Source organism: Vicugna pacos, chromosome 15, assembly GCF_048564905.1.
Source record: "Vicugna pacos chromosome 15, VicPac4, whole genome shotgun sequence".
Classification (NCBI taxonomy): Eukaryota; Metazoa; Chordata; class Mammalia; order Artiodactyla; family Camelidae; genus Vicugna; species Vicugna pacos.
In genome coordinates, this window is record NC_133001.1 from 44238012 (window position 1) to 44250343 (window position 12332).

At 51.7% G+C, this 12332-nt stretch overlaps 1 protein-coding gene across 5 annotated transcripts in view; it reads right to left on the reverse strand.

Annotated features, from left to right (window-relative positions):
* The window catches only part of EFR3B (EFR3 homolog B), an 81109-nt gene that overhangs the window by 9836 nt on the left and 58941 nt on the right, over positions 1-12332 (reverse strand). For 3 of the 5 annotated variants that reach the window (XM_072938102.1, XM_072938100.1, XM_072938101.1), the window contains 13 exons: positions 11249-11398; positions 10021-10155; positions 9494-9572; positions 8609-8744; positions 8156-8317; positions 7316-7427; positions 6874-6925; positions 4573-4745; positions 3986-4061; positions 3263-3424; positions 2497-2628; positions 1032-1099; positions 38-165 (listed from right to left, as the gene is read on the reverse strand). In XM_072938102.1, coding sequence (XP_072794203.1) covers positions 38-165; positions 1032-1099; positions 2497-2628; positions 3263-3424; positions 3986-4061; positions 4573-4745; positions 6874-6925; positions 7316-7427; positions 8156-8317; positions 8609-8744; positions 9494-9572; positions 10021-10155; positions 11249-11398 — 1565 coding nt within the window. The remainder of the gene's footprint in view (positions 1-37; positions 166-1031; positions 1100-2496; positions 2629-3262; positions 3425-3985; positions 4062-4572; positions 4746-6873; positions 6926-7315; positions 7428-8155; positions 8318-8608; positions 8745-9493; positions 9573-10020; positions 10156-11248; positions 11399-12332) is intronic. The other 2 variants (XM_072938099.1, XM_072938098.1) reach the window with 2 other exon arrangements.

The window sequence follows — 12332 nt, forward strand, 5'->3', positions numbered from 1 at the left end:
AGAGGCAGGGTTGGACGTCCTCGAGCAGAGCTCATACCTGTCAGCTGAGGGACATAGGGCAGGCAGAGCCTGTCTGAATTGTAACCACTGCCCCCCAGGACTTCACTGATCTTGCTCTGGCGGAAGAGAAACTCAATCACCACTCCATCGAGGTTTTGAGACAGCCTGGGGGACAAAGGAGGGAGGGAGCAAGTGAGAACCATGGGTGGTGAGAATGATTTCCTAATGACTTTCTTTATTATAAAAGTAACGTCCATTATACAAAATGACAGAGAAGCAAAAGGAAAAAAAATCAGCCACAGTCCGACTTTCTTTCTTTTTTCCTTTCTTTCTTTTTTAATGGATTTACTGAGGATTGAACCCAGGACCTCGTGCATGCTAAGCATGTGTTCTACCACTGAGCTATTTCCCTCCCTCTTTACAGTCTCACTTTCCAGGGAGAATTGCATTCACATTTTGTGCAGAATCGCTCAGTCACACGCACGGATGCACACACACAAACACAGCCCTGTCCCTCACAGTCCTGTTACAGGATCTATTTTTCTCTCCTATTATATAGTGAATATTTCACATGGACTATTCTTCCAGAACACTGTGGATGGGCTACCAGTTGTCAATGGTGTGAATGGGCCATAATTTATAAAGCCATTTCCTATTGTGGGATTTGCGAGATATTTTGTTTTTTTCAGAGTGTCTTTTCCTTGAGTTCCTCTGATGCCGAAGTGATACCGGCCCACAGAATACAGTCTGAGAAGGCCACTTGGATTGATGGCAGTGTCTTGTCAGGAAGGACTCCTCCAGGATGTGTTCCCACGGCCTTGGCCAAAGTTCCCAGAGGATGTATCCCATACTTTACAGTACAACATTCCAGGAAGGCCTAAGGCATGGATTACAGTCATGTAAGGGGACCCAGGACGTCCTGGCCACAGGCAGGGTCCACTTTCTGCTCCTGAGTCCCTGACCTCCCACTGCCTGCCTTCTTGCTCAGCTGCCTGGGGTGCCTTTGACCATGTCCCCGGGGTGCTCCTCACCTGGGCCTCTCCACAAACACATCCTCAGGGAGCATGTACGGAGCCTCTTTCTTCCTGGTCTCTATCACCTGAGGTTTGGGAGGAGTCACAGGAAGAGCTGGGTTCAGCAGGGAGAGGGAGTTCGGAGCAGGAAATGAAGGAGCTCCCACCCACTAAGGGCTTCCTCCCTCCCACAAACTCCCAGCAGAGCACCGACAGCTGGGCTTCTGAGAGAGCAACTCAGACCAACAGGGACCCTCAGGGCAGCCTAAGAAACCCTGCTCAAGCTGTCCCCAGGGACACACATGCGTTAAGGGTCCTCCCCATGCAGAGGTCTTAGCTCCCAAGAGAATTCTGTTTCTTGCTCCCGTGCTCTATTTTCTTGTTGAAACACGAAAAGGAGAGCATAGGTCACACTGTTCCCCAAACCCAGGGGTGCTGCAAAACATCCTGATGAAGAGTGACATGCTGAGTTTCCCTCAACATCCTTTGCAAATTTTTGACAAGGAAGGTGACAGCTATTAAGATGGTGAGAAGTGGCAGGACAGCTGGCATGCAAGTTCGTGCAGGAGGTGAGTAAGCCTCGATGCTACTACTTTTAATGAGGAGGATGTCGGGGCATTCCCTGTCCTGCCCTCCTGTATCAGCCCAGCGGCCAGGGATTCCCTGCCTCGCTCAGGACGGTCTCGGGCACAGCAATATCTCACCTTCCTCTGTGACCCCAGGCCAGGCCAGGCCAGCTGAGACGTGGGCTTCCTTGTTTAGTTTTATTTTGTTTTGCTGGTGTATTTTAACGTTAATCCTACACATTATATGATTCCACTTATATATAGTTTGGTGTGTTTTAAGATACCTTTTCGCAACAACTAAGAACATCTGATTACAGACTGGGTACAAGATAACAACACCAAGGGATAACTGATCATTTAATTAGGCATATAAATCACATGGAAATTATGTAGGAAGGTGTCCATGTTTTTTTAGCCATGAATACTGATATATATAAGGGTGAAATGACATGATAGCTGAGGCTTGTTTGAACATATGTCAGCAAAGAAAAAGCAAAAGAAAAGGAGACAGATGAAGCAAATGTGCAAAGTCTTCCTAACTGCTTAACCTGCGTGATAGCTGTGCAGATGTTTATTGTTTTACCCACGCAGCTTTTATGATATTTGAAAACTTTCATAACAAAATCTTTTTTTAAAGTAGCTTTAGTCCCAGATGACCTGAGGGTGTGTGCATATGCACTTCCAGGAGCGGGGGAAGCACAGAGGGGCAGGAAGTAGAGGGGGGCAGGTAGCAGCTTGGGAAGGGGTACAGGATACTGCCCTGTGCTGTGTCGTCTCCTACAGGAGGAGATGCCGCCTCTTTCTCACTATCATTAGTTCGCACGCCTAGACCATGCACAGGGCTCATGCAATTAAGGAAAAGCTGTTCTGGGGAAACCCCAAGTCAAGGGCCCCCCCGAACTCTCTGGGTAGCCAACCTCATGGATGTGCTGGCAGAAGGCAGGCACGGTTGTGAGCTGGCTGATGAGGTTCAGGTAGGCGGCGCCCAGCGCGTAGAGGGCACAGCGGTTGTAAACAGGCAAATTCTCTTCGTTGACCTGGGCCACGTCCTGTGGCGACACATTGAAAATCTATACTGGTGCCCCACCCTCAGCACCCCAATTCCCAGCACCCTGGGGAGTACGCGTCCACCCAGGCAGACCTGGAAAGTCTAAAGGCCTATCTAGTGCCACGCTGGCTCCCTAAGACTCAACGAGGGGGGCTTGTTGAGTCTCCAGGTCCCCAAGCTTGGGGACAGAACTCCGAATACATATTTTAAATAAGTGCTCAAGGCGATTCGAAGCACAGCCAGATTTGGGAACGAGATGATCTTTAGACAAACAAGTTTGTTTCAGGATCACTCCGGGCTTACAGGTACCCTCTCGGTGATTCCCGGAGTCTCATTCAGAACCTTGCAAGAGACCTGACATACTAGGGGTGAAAGGATGTTTTTAAAAGACCCTATTTCCTGGGTCTCCTTTAGTCTGAAGATGAGGCAAAGTCGTGAATGAAGCACTCTTCGGTGGGTCCCTAAACAGGACCCTGGCTTGTGGTCTTCATGGAGGAATGGCCAACCAGGGTGTGACATTCCTGGGCTCCAAAACAACTTTTAAGGGGTGGCTACCTGGCACTCAGTAGTGCTTGGCCAACACAGGTCCCCTCCCCCGACCCCAAGCTCTATGTCCTGCCCACACCGGACCCCACCTGAACGGCCAGCACCAGGCGGATGAGGTCTACCACCACCTCCTCGTTGGCCAGCTCGATGCTGATGAGCGCCAGCAAGCCGTAGAGCGCCTCGTAGTGCTTCTGTATGTTCGTTTCCTCCTTACAGCTCAGGTAGATGTGTCTGTAGAGCTGCTGGGAGTGCTGGAGATGGGGCAAAAGTGGGGGCAAGGCCATGGCGGGCGGGATGGGGACAGGGAGGCACGAGAATAGGAAGATCAGTCCGATGGGGTGGCACAGCTGTGTGTAACCCACCTCCACCTCGGGGAGAGGATGCCCTTAAAGCAGACCGCGGTGGAAGCCAGGACATGCAGGAGGACATGTTTAGGGAAGGGCGGGTCCAGTGAAACCAGCAACAAGAGCTGCTGCTGAAATCTGGTTTTAGGAGAACACAGTCAAGGGGTGATCCTCACTCTGGCTCTAAATATGACCCAGGAGCTTGATCCCCTAGTGGGGTTGGCTTGTTGTCTGGACTAAGCATAGTCAAAGGGCGGTGTGGAGAGTATAGCTCAGTGGTGGAGTGTGTGCCTAGCATGCACGAGGTCCTGGGTTCAATCCCCAGTACCTCCACTAAAAAAAGAAAAAGAAAGAGGAGGAAGCAGGCTTTGGGGGCCTGGTCTGGGGTGATCTGGGGGCTGGAAGGCTGGGATCCAGAGGGCCTGGCCCACCCAGGGTTTACTATGTCTTGAGGTCACACTTGCTAACCTTCTTCATGAAAATGGTGTCCTGTCGGGAGCACTTGTCCACTTTCAGCTTCAGGATAGAGATGTCACTGAGGGTACTGCGAGGGGACATGAGAGGCCACCTTAGCCCTTGTATGAGGCCAGCCAGAGCTCACGTGGCATTGGTTGTTCCAACGCCTCCTAGTGTTCCTCCAGCCCTGGTTCTTAGCCTGATCTCCACTTTCTACCAAGTTCTCAAGTGCCTGCCTCTTTTTCTTAAATACTGATCCAGATTACTCTCTCCTTCGTCTCTTTCCTCCCTTTAAGCTCCCCTCCCCTAGTCTCTACTGATAATCCTGCATCCCCTTCTTTCCTCCCCACCTGAGAGCTCCTTTTGGTACCTGCTCTGTATCTCTCAAATTTCCAATCCCTCCCTCTGCTTCCTCCCCGCCAGGTAGAAGAGCCCTTCCAGTCTCTCCTGCCCTTGCAGGTCCTCAGGGTCCATATCCATGATCAGCTCCCTGGTGGGTCCCACTGAAGAGCTGAATTGTCCTCCCACCTAGGTGTGAGGTCCTAACAGGAGTCTTCTCCTTCATCACACATCAGCTGGAGGGGAGACTCCAAGTTCACCTGATGGTAGAGAACTTGTGGCGGTTGCCATGACGATCAATGAAACTGATGAGAATCTCTAGAACGAAGAGACGGATCTCTGCATCCTCCATGAGGGCGGTGGAGAGAAGGCGGTCAAGGAAGTTGCTGGGCAGAGCTGACATCATGTTGTTGCACTGGAAACCAGTGGATACCTGCAAGGGAGCCCAGGAGAGTGTGCTTAGGAACTTTCTTGGCAGCAGCAAGGAGATAGAGGAGCAGCCAGCAGAAGTTGGGTCTGAAGCATCCATCCTCTCTAAACATCTCCCATCCCAGCTCCCCGCATCCTCCACCTTAGGCAACTTTTTTGAACCCTCCAACATCTACCCAGGCAACCTGCTCAGCTCAGTTTAGCTGACCTGGGGGTTGGTGGGGACCGTATGCAGAAACATTACGCTGTTAAAAGCAAGCAAATGATGAGCACGAGAGGCGGGCAGAGGCCAGGGAGCTTCGGAACCTAATGTTCCAGCCCATTAGGGCACAACTGACGAATATTCACCACAAACACGCCTCATTTGGAGCACGGACAGTCACAAAGAAATGGAGAGACAGCGGGAGAACTTACAGCTGGGCCAAGGAATCAGAACCCACGCACAAGGCAACAGCCAAAGCGCGCACACTGCACTTGCTTACACCTCTTCCAGCCTGGCCATGATGCAGGGCTTCTAATTAAAGCCAGTTGGCACAAACAGACACTTCATCCATGATGTTGTCAAAGCAGTCAGAAGCAGCAAAACATATTTACTGTTAAGTCCATATTGCAAAACGATGCCTTTGATGATCTAACAGGCCGCTGAGGCTCTAGTAAAGGCTAGTGGCATCAAGAGTAAACATCAGTGTTCACTGAAGGGGGCCGCATGTGTGTGTGTGCTGCAAACTGTCACGTTGGTGACAAGCTGGGCACAAATTAATGAGGGCAAACTCAGTAAAGAAATGGTAGGAGTACATAGACCCACAAGGTAACCAGATATGTGAGCACAAAAAGCCTTTATAAAAATAAAGTGATGCTGAGGGGTGGGAGCAGCTCAGTGGTAGAGCGCATGCTTAGCATGCATGAGGTCCTGGGTTCAATCCCCAGTACTTCCACTAAAAAAAAAAAAATAGAGTGATGTGAACAGTGGGGCTGGGTAGAGGGAATAGAGGGAAGGGAAGGCATGAGGGAAAGAGGGGGTGGGCAGAGTGGCATGGTTAGAGCAGAGACGGGCTAGGTGTGATGTAGGGGAGTCTCAGGAGGGAAAAGTGACTGGGGACCTTCAAATTCAGTCTGAGAAGTTTGAAATCTGAATGCACATCAATTAGAACCTGAGACTTACTCTTTAACAAGGAGCAGCATGTGGGGAACCTCATTTCTAGAAAATTCTTCTTGGTTGTATTTATGATAGGTGAGGAGAGGTGGAGCAACTATGAGAATAATAGTTGGGAGATATCCAGAGTTTAGGCCAAGGCTGTGCCTAAGAACACCTGGGGAGCTTGTTACAAAGACACATTCTAGGACCTCACCCTCTCAGTGCAAAATCTCTAGAGAATCCATATATTAAATAAGTTGGTTATATGAACAGCATTTGAGAACAGTAAATCTAGGCTCCATTGATGGCTGCAAAGAAGGAAAGAAGATGAATGTAAGGGGGGAGGGTATAGCTCAGTGGTAGAGCACGTGCCTAGCATGCACAAGGTCCTGGGTTCAATCCCCAGCACTCCATTAAAAATAAATAAAAACCTAATTACCTCCCCCCAAAATAAAATAAGAAGATTAATGAAAAAAAATTAATAAAGGATATATGTATAACTGAATCACTATGCTGTACACCACAAATTAATACAATATTGTAAGCCAACTATGCTTCAATAAAAAAAAATAAAATTAAAAATACTAATAAAGGGAAAGATGGTAGCTGGGAGACTGACGTGGGCACAGGTGCCAAGGGAGAAACAGGTGGAAGGGACCTGGGGAGGTCCTTGGAGGGAAAAGGGGCAAGAATCAATAGATTCCATCTCAATACAGAGATAACATTTGGGTGACAAGGCCATCAGTAGCTGAGAAGGTACCTCTGTGAAAGTTAGAAAGAGGTGTCCTGCCTGTTTTGGATAACCCAGCCCTGTGAGTACCCAGCCTGGCTAGTGAGTGGAACACAGGTTGGATTTCAGCCCCCACTCACCCCTTTGGCCGGGCATATTTGTACAGTGTGCCACCTGCACAACTGTATGTGGTAGCCTTCTCTTGGTCCCTTGGAAGGAGCTGCCTCCTGCAGAGGCAGAGCAGGAATGGGGACAGGAGAGGCTCACCTGAAGGAGGGATTTCAGCAGCATAATCTGGGTCAGCCGGTTCCTGTTCTCCCTATAGACCAGAGACACAAATACTCACCAGGATGGTGATATGGGCAAGTGAAGACCCCACACTTGCCTGCCCAGTTCTCTCTCGTGATTAGATTCTCTATGAGGCTTATCTTGTTGGGTTACCCTGGACAGTGACCTCCAGAGCCAGGATGCAGACTAGGGAATTAATGGCTCCCCTCCTTATTGGCAGGACAGCCTGAGGAACTGTTGTGGGATCCAAAGGCCCACGAAAGCCTGCTGAGGGATCTGAGAGTAGAATGAGAGAAGACAGTGAGGGCAGCACCAGGAAAGTTGAGGTGCAGAAAAGAGAGAGCTGGAAAATGTGCAAAGGGGAATCTGGGGTGGAATCTAGGCTGGGAGAGGAAGAGGGGGAAAAGTGTGGTAGACTCACCCCGTCCTCCCCGTCTCCACGGGGTGATGCAGGGAAGGCAGCGGGACCTTGCTCATGATGAAGAGGATCACCTCGGAGCGCTGGTACGTGGGCAACGTGCTGGCAAAGGAGCCTGGGGAAGCAGGGAGGGCAGAGGGAAGGGAGGAGAGGGTTGGCCCAGGTAAGGCCGCCAGCTGCCGGGGTCTCAGCTCAGCCTTTCAGCTGAACAAACTACTGCAAAGAGTGCAGGCTGCTTCTCTAGAGAGACGATTAAGACTCAGAGGGAGACACCTAGGTAACTGCAGAGGACTCTTCCCGGCTCCCGTTCCTTCACTTGTTATTTCTGAGACTGGTTAAGGTCTCCGGGATGGAGAGGGGAAGCTCCAGTGACACAAGGACAGGAAGGATCTGAAAGTGATGAGCCCTTACGTGCACGCGGGGGCTTTACAGTCCTGTTCCACATCCACGTGCTTATCCACGGCCTTCTCCCTTTCCTATTCCCTTCTTTTTCTCTTCCTCACTCCCACCTCCCCTCCAATTACTCCACTGTGGAAGCATCAGGCAGGCCTAATAGGGACTGGGGTGCAGGAAGAGTTCGCCTCTCTTAGCCTCTGATCTGAAGTCCCGGCTGAGAAACCCAGGGAGATTGTTCTGTGCACTCACTCAAGTCAGGCCCAGGCCACTCTGTACGCTGTGCGCACAGCGGATTAACTCCATTTTCCTCAGTGTTCGTGAGTAACACGATATGAATGGATGACAATCCTACGCCGCCCTGCCGCCCCTCTGTCCCATCCTCCGCGGGTCCAGGCCAGGGCCCCGCCCCCGCCCTCGCCGGGGCCCCGCCCCTCGCCCAGGGCCCACCTATGGTCTTGATGACTGCCTCCTGGAACATGCGCTCTTCGTGCTCCTTGATGATCTTGGTGCCTAGGCTGATCGCCCCATCGTAGCTCCCGGTCAGGGCGTAGTCGATGCTGAGCCGCAGCTGCCTCAGCAGAGTGTTGAACATCTCCAGCACTGTGGGTCCTGAGCGCAGCGGGGTGGGAGACCCGAAACCCCGGGCTGGCACCCCTCGCTCCTTCTCCCCTGCCCTGTATTACCCGGCAAGCCTGGGCCCACTTCTAGCCAGGGTCTTCCTCTGCCTGCCGACCTTCCCTGGCTGATATCTCCTCCTGAGGAAAACCGGCTCTGACCCCTCCCTATGGTGCCTTGCCCTTTTCTGGAAGGGGAGGCAGCCTACTACTAAGGGCAATTCTTTGTCCTTGGCGGGGGGGGGGTGTCCCCAGCCCCCACTCCTTCACTGAAGACCCCTCTTACCCACAGAGCCGGTGGCGGCGATGACGGCGGCTTCCGACAGGACCTCCACGATGCCCGCCCGCACCGTGGCCGCGCTGCGGCTGTTGGCATCCAGGTGGCTCAGGAGCTGCTGGATAACCAGGTGGGAGTGCTGCGGCTGGGGGGAGGAAGATGTGCTGGTCCCCAAACAGCAACCTCCACATGGCTTCTGAGCCAGGGCCACCCTCGACAGGGACCCAGAGCAGGGTGGACAAAAGGCAGGTCCCAAAGCTAGTATGTAGGCATTGGAAGAGGCCCAGATACCCTGGTTCCTTTTCCTGAGTCCTTCCCCCCACCTTGGTCCAACAAGAAGTTGAGTCAAATCCTAGTGAAGACCTGGATTTCCACTTTTTTCTTGGGCCCTTTCACTTCAAATGGATCAAAAGTCAATTTTAAAATACTGTCTTCCTTCTCATTTTTCCCAGGTCCCAGGTTTTATTGGTAAGGGCCACGAGAGGCCACGTGGCTTAGTCCAGTGCTGCTCAAAGGGTGGCCTGTGGCCTGCTGCCAATTCAAGATCTGTCTGAGCCTGTTTACACTGAGCTAACGACGGAAATTGAGAGTAAGTGTTTAGTAAGCAATCTGACAAAGCCATGGCAGCCAGTCATGGTCTATGGGCTTGTATTTTGTGTGAGTTTTTCATTTACTATTCCTAGGAGTCGTTTGTAATTGTGTTTTATAAAGTATGGATCTGTGACATATTAGAACTAAAAACTAAACTGGTCCTTCTCCACAGCTAGGTTAGGCAGCGCCGGTTTGGACGACTAGGGGCTTAGGAGCCACAGAGGACAGCTGGCTTTCTCCAGCCATGCACCATCCCGCTCCCAGAGGTGCCCTTGGCCAGGGGGACCGGGGGAGCCACCGTACCTGAATTGAGTACATGATGATTTTAAAGCAGCGGATGGCAAACACCTTGGGTTCCCAAAGAGAATGGTTATCCAGATGGCTGTGAGGAAGAAGATATGGGGAGTGACTATGCAATGCAAGTGATGTTAAGGAGGAGAAGTTTGGTGGGAGAATGACACCTCCCGAGACATCAGGCCCCTCTCAAAGCTCCCAGGGGCATAGCAAGGGCTTTCAGGGGTAGGTGAGAGAAGGGAAGCATGAGGGACCTCAGGGCACTTCCAGCCCCAGAGTTGGAGGGTTCCATAGCTGTGGACCCAGGAATGAAGTCAGGTACCTTCCTTCAGCCTCAGGGGCTCTCCTGCCCACTTCTCTCCCCCAGACTGCACTTGGCCACCATGTGGTAGCTTTTGATGCCACAATGCAGGGCACACAGGAACAGAGAAGGGACCAACTTGGCCACAGCACCACAACCATTAACACCTCCTCCCCAAGGAGGTTCCAGACCCGAAACAGTTCAAAGCTGAAGGCTGCTGTGGTGGGGCACTCACATGAGAACAGGCTTGATGGCATTTTTGATGTTGCCAAAGGCAGCCCGGCCCAGCAGTTCCCGCAGGCACCTCTCAGCCAGTTCTGCCGGGTTCTCCTTTTCCTTCTCTGGTGCTTGGAGGGGTGAAGGGGACCGGCTGTGGAAACACATAGCACACGTGTGAAAGAGGGAATGCAGAGCTGGGAGGCAGCTTTGTGCAGGCCTGGGTTTCTGTGCTTCACTCATGCAAATGGTCACAGTAGGATAAGCAGGAATTTGATGTAGGCTGCACTCAGTCATGGGGACGGGGGAGCAGTCTATGCTGTCTGAAGTTAAATGGGGTAAGGAAGCCCAGAGAGGAGGAAGACTGTGGGAGGCAGAATAAAATTCTTTTTATGGAAATCCTTAGGGATAGGCCTGATGTGCTTCTGTGGGAAAGATAGCTACCCTGAGCTCCATGGGCCTGGGTTGGGGTGGGGCGCAGACCTAGGGTGTCTTCATGTCCCCAAGGCTTTGGAAGGAAAGAGAGATGAGATCAGAAGAGATGGAGGCAGACAGTCAGAGAAAGCAAAAGAAAGGGGGAGAGAGGAGGAAGTGGAGAGAGTGAGAGGGAAAAAGGAAGGCATGGGGGTTGGCTCAGGTGTGACTCAGTGGCACTCAAGTCATGGGAGGTGAGCCCAGATCTGGACAGAAGGAGCCCCAGGGTTCCTCATCCTGAGACCACTCTAGACCACCGAGGATATGCTATTCCGGGAACAACCACCAGAGGGCACACTAACTTCCCCACCGTCTGTAGCAGCGGTGGCTCAACTGAAAGTGGGGAAACCAGTGCATCTTTTGAGTGGCCACAGGCTGGCCAAGCAGGCATGTTGAAGGCCCTGAAACTCCATTAGGAAGTGAGGGGAAAGAAAGGAAGGGTCCTCATCAGCAACTGGAACCATGAAAGGCATTAAAAAACCTCCTTGGCCTGCTGCTTCCTCTAGAAGATCCAGGAGACCCGACTCTTGGTTCTTACCCCAGGGAGCCCCGCACCTTCAGGAATACAGACCTTAGGAAGGTACAGTGGCTGGTAGAACGCCAAACCCAAAGCTCCTAGGGAACCAGCTTTGGACTCACTGTAGAACAAGCCACAAAAACCGGGATCCCTGGCCTCGGAGCTGGGTTCACCAACCAGCCCCAGCCGCGTGGTTGCCAAGCACCCGGGACGGCTGCACACAGCCACTGTACAAGCTCCTCCCTCACCTGCTTACCTCTCAGCCTCCTCCACGTGTTGCAGATTGAAAAGCAGTGATGGGACGATCTTGTCCATGTGCTGTGGGTCCCAGATATTGGCCTGCAATTCGTCATTCACTGTCTTTCTTACCACCCCTTGTAGACCTTTGATGCCCGACATTCGGATTCTGTAGGGAAAAGGGAGACATGGGGCCAAAAGTCCCCAAGCCCTGACAGGTCCAGCTCCAGTGATAAGGAGAGGCGCACAGCGTGGGGAGTAGGGATGCATTCAGCCACCAAGAGGCAGAACCGAGCCCAGCTTCTCCTCTTCGTGTGACTTGGCCTCCTGGCTGGTCAGCTTCTTGTGCTGGTGAACATGAGCCTGAAGGCTGTGCCTTCTGGTCATCTCCGAAGTTCCCAGACTGCCCTTGCCTGTATCACCCAGGCTTCATCCCCAGGGTGCCAGACTCTTTAGTACCCAGCTGGGTTTTCTCCAGCCTGAGCCCAAGATTTAAGAGCCCAAGTGCTGCCAAGAACTGACGAGGCAGAATCTAGGGCTGTGAGGAGCTTAGAGGGGGAGGGGGGCAGGAGGGGGAGGCACAGAGCTCAGGCTCTCAGGCACAAGGGGATCTCAGCTGGGACTAAGCCGGCTGAGAAACCAGAGGGGAAGTGAGTAACAGCACAGAGGGGACCACTTTTACACACCCCCCAGTCCTCACTGCACTCACCAAGTCAGCATGGCCCTGCAGGAGGGGGCCCTTTTTACTGGCTATTTATTTTAGTCTGAAGTTCCTTTTTAAAATCTAATTATAAAATAATACATGCTAATTATAGAGAAGTGTAAAGATGATTTACCCCTGCCACCACCACTCAAAGATAATTACGGCATTTTGGTGTCTTTCCTTTCTTTCATATAATACATAACAGAATTAAGAACCTATTGCATACATAATTTCCCCCCCATAGCATTCTATCACAAGCAATTTTCCACAACATTAACTCACAAACATGTTGAATAGTTGCCTGATACACTGTCAGATAAACTTTCTAAACTACTCTCCTATTGGGCATTTAAGTCATTTCTAAAATTTTTGCTTCTGGAATAGTGCTACGATGGACATC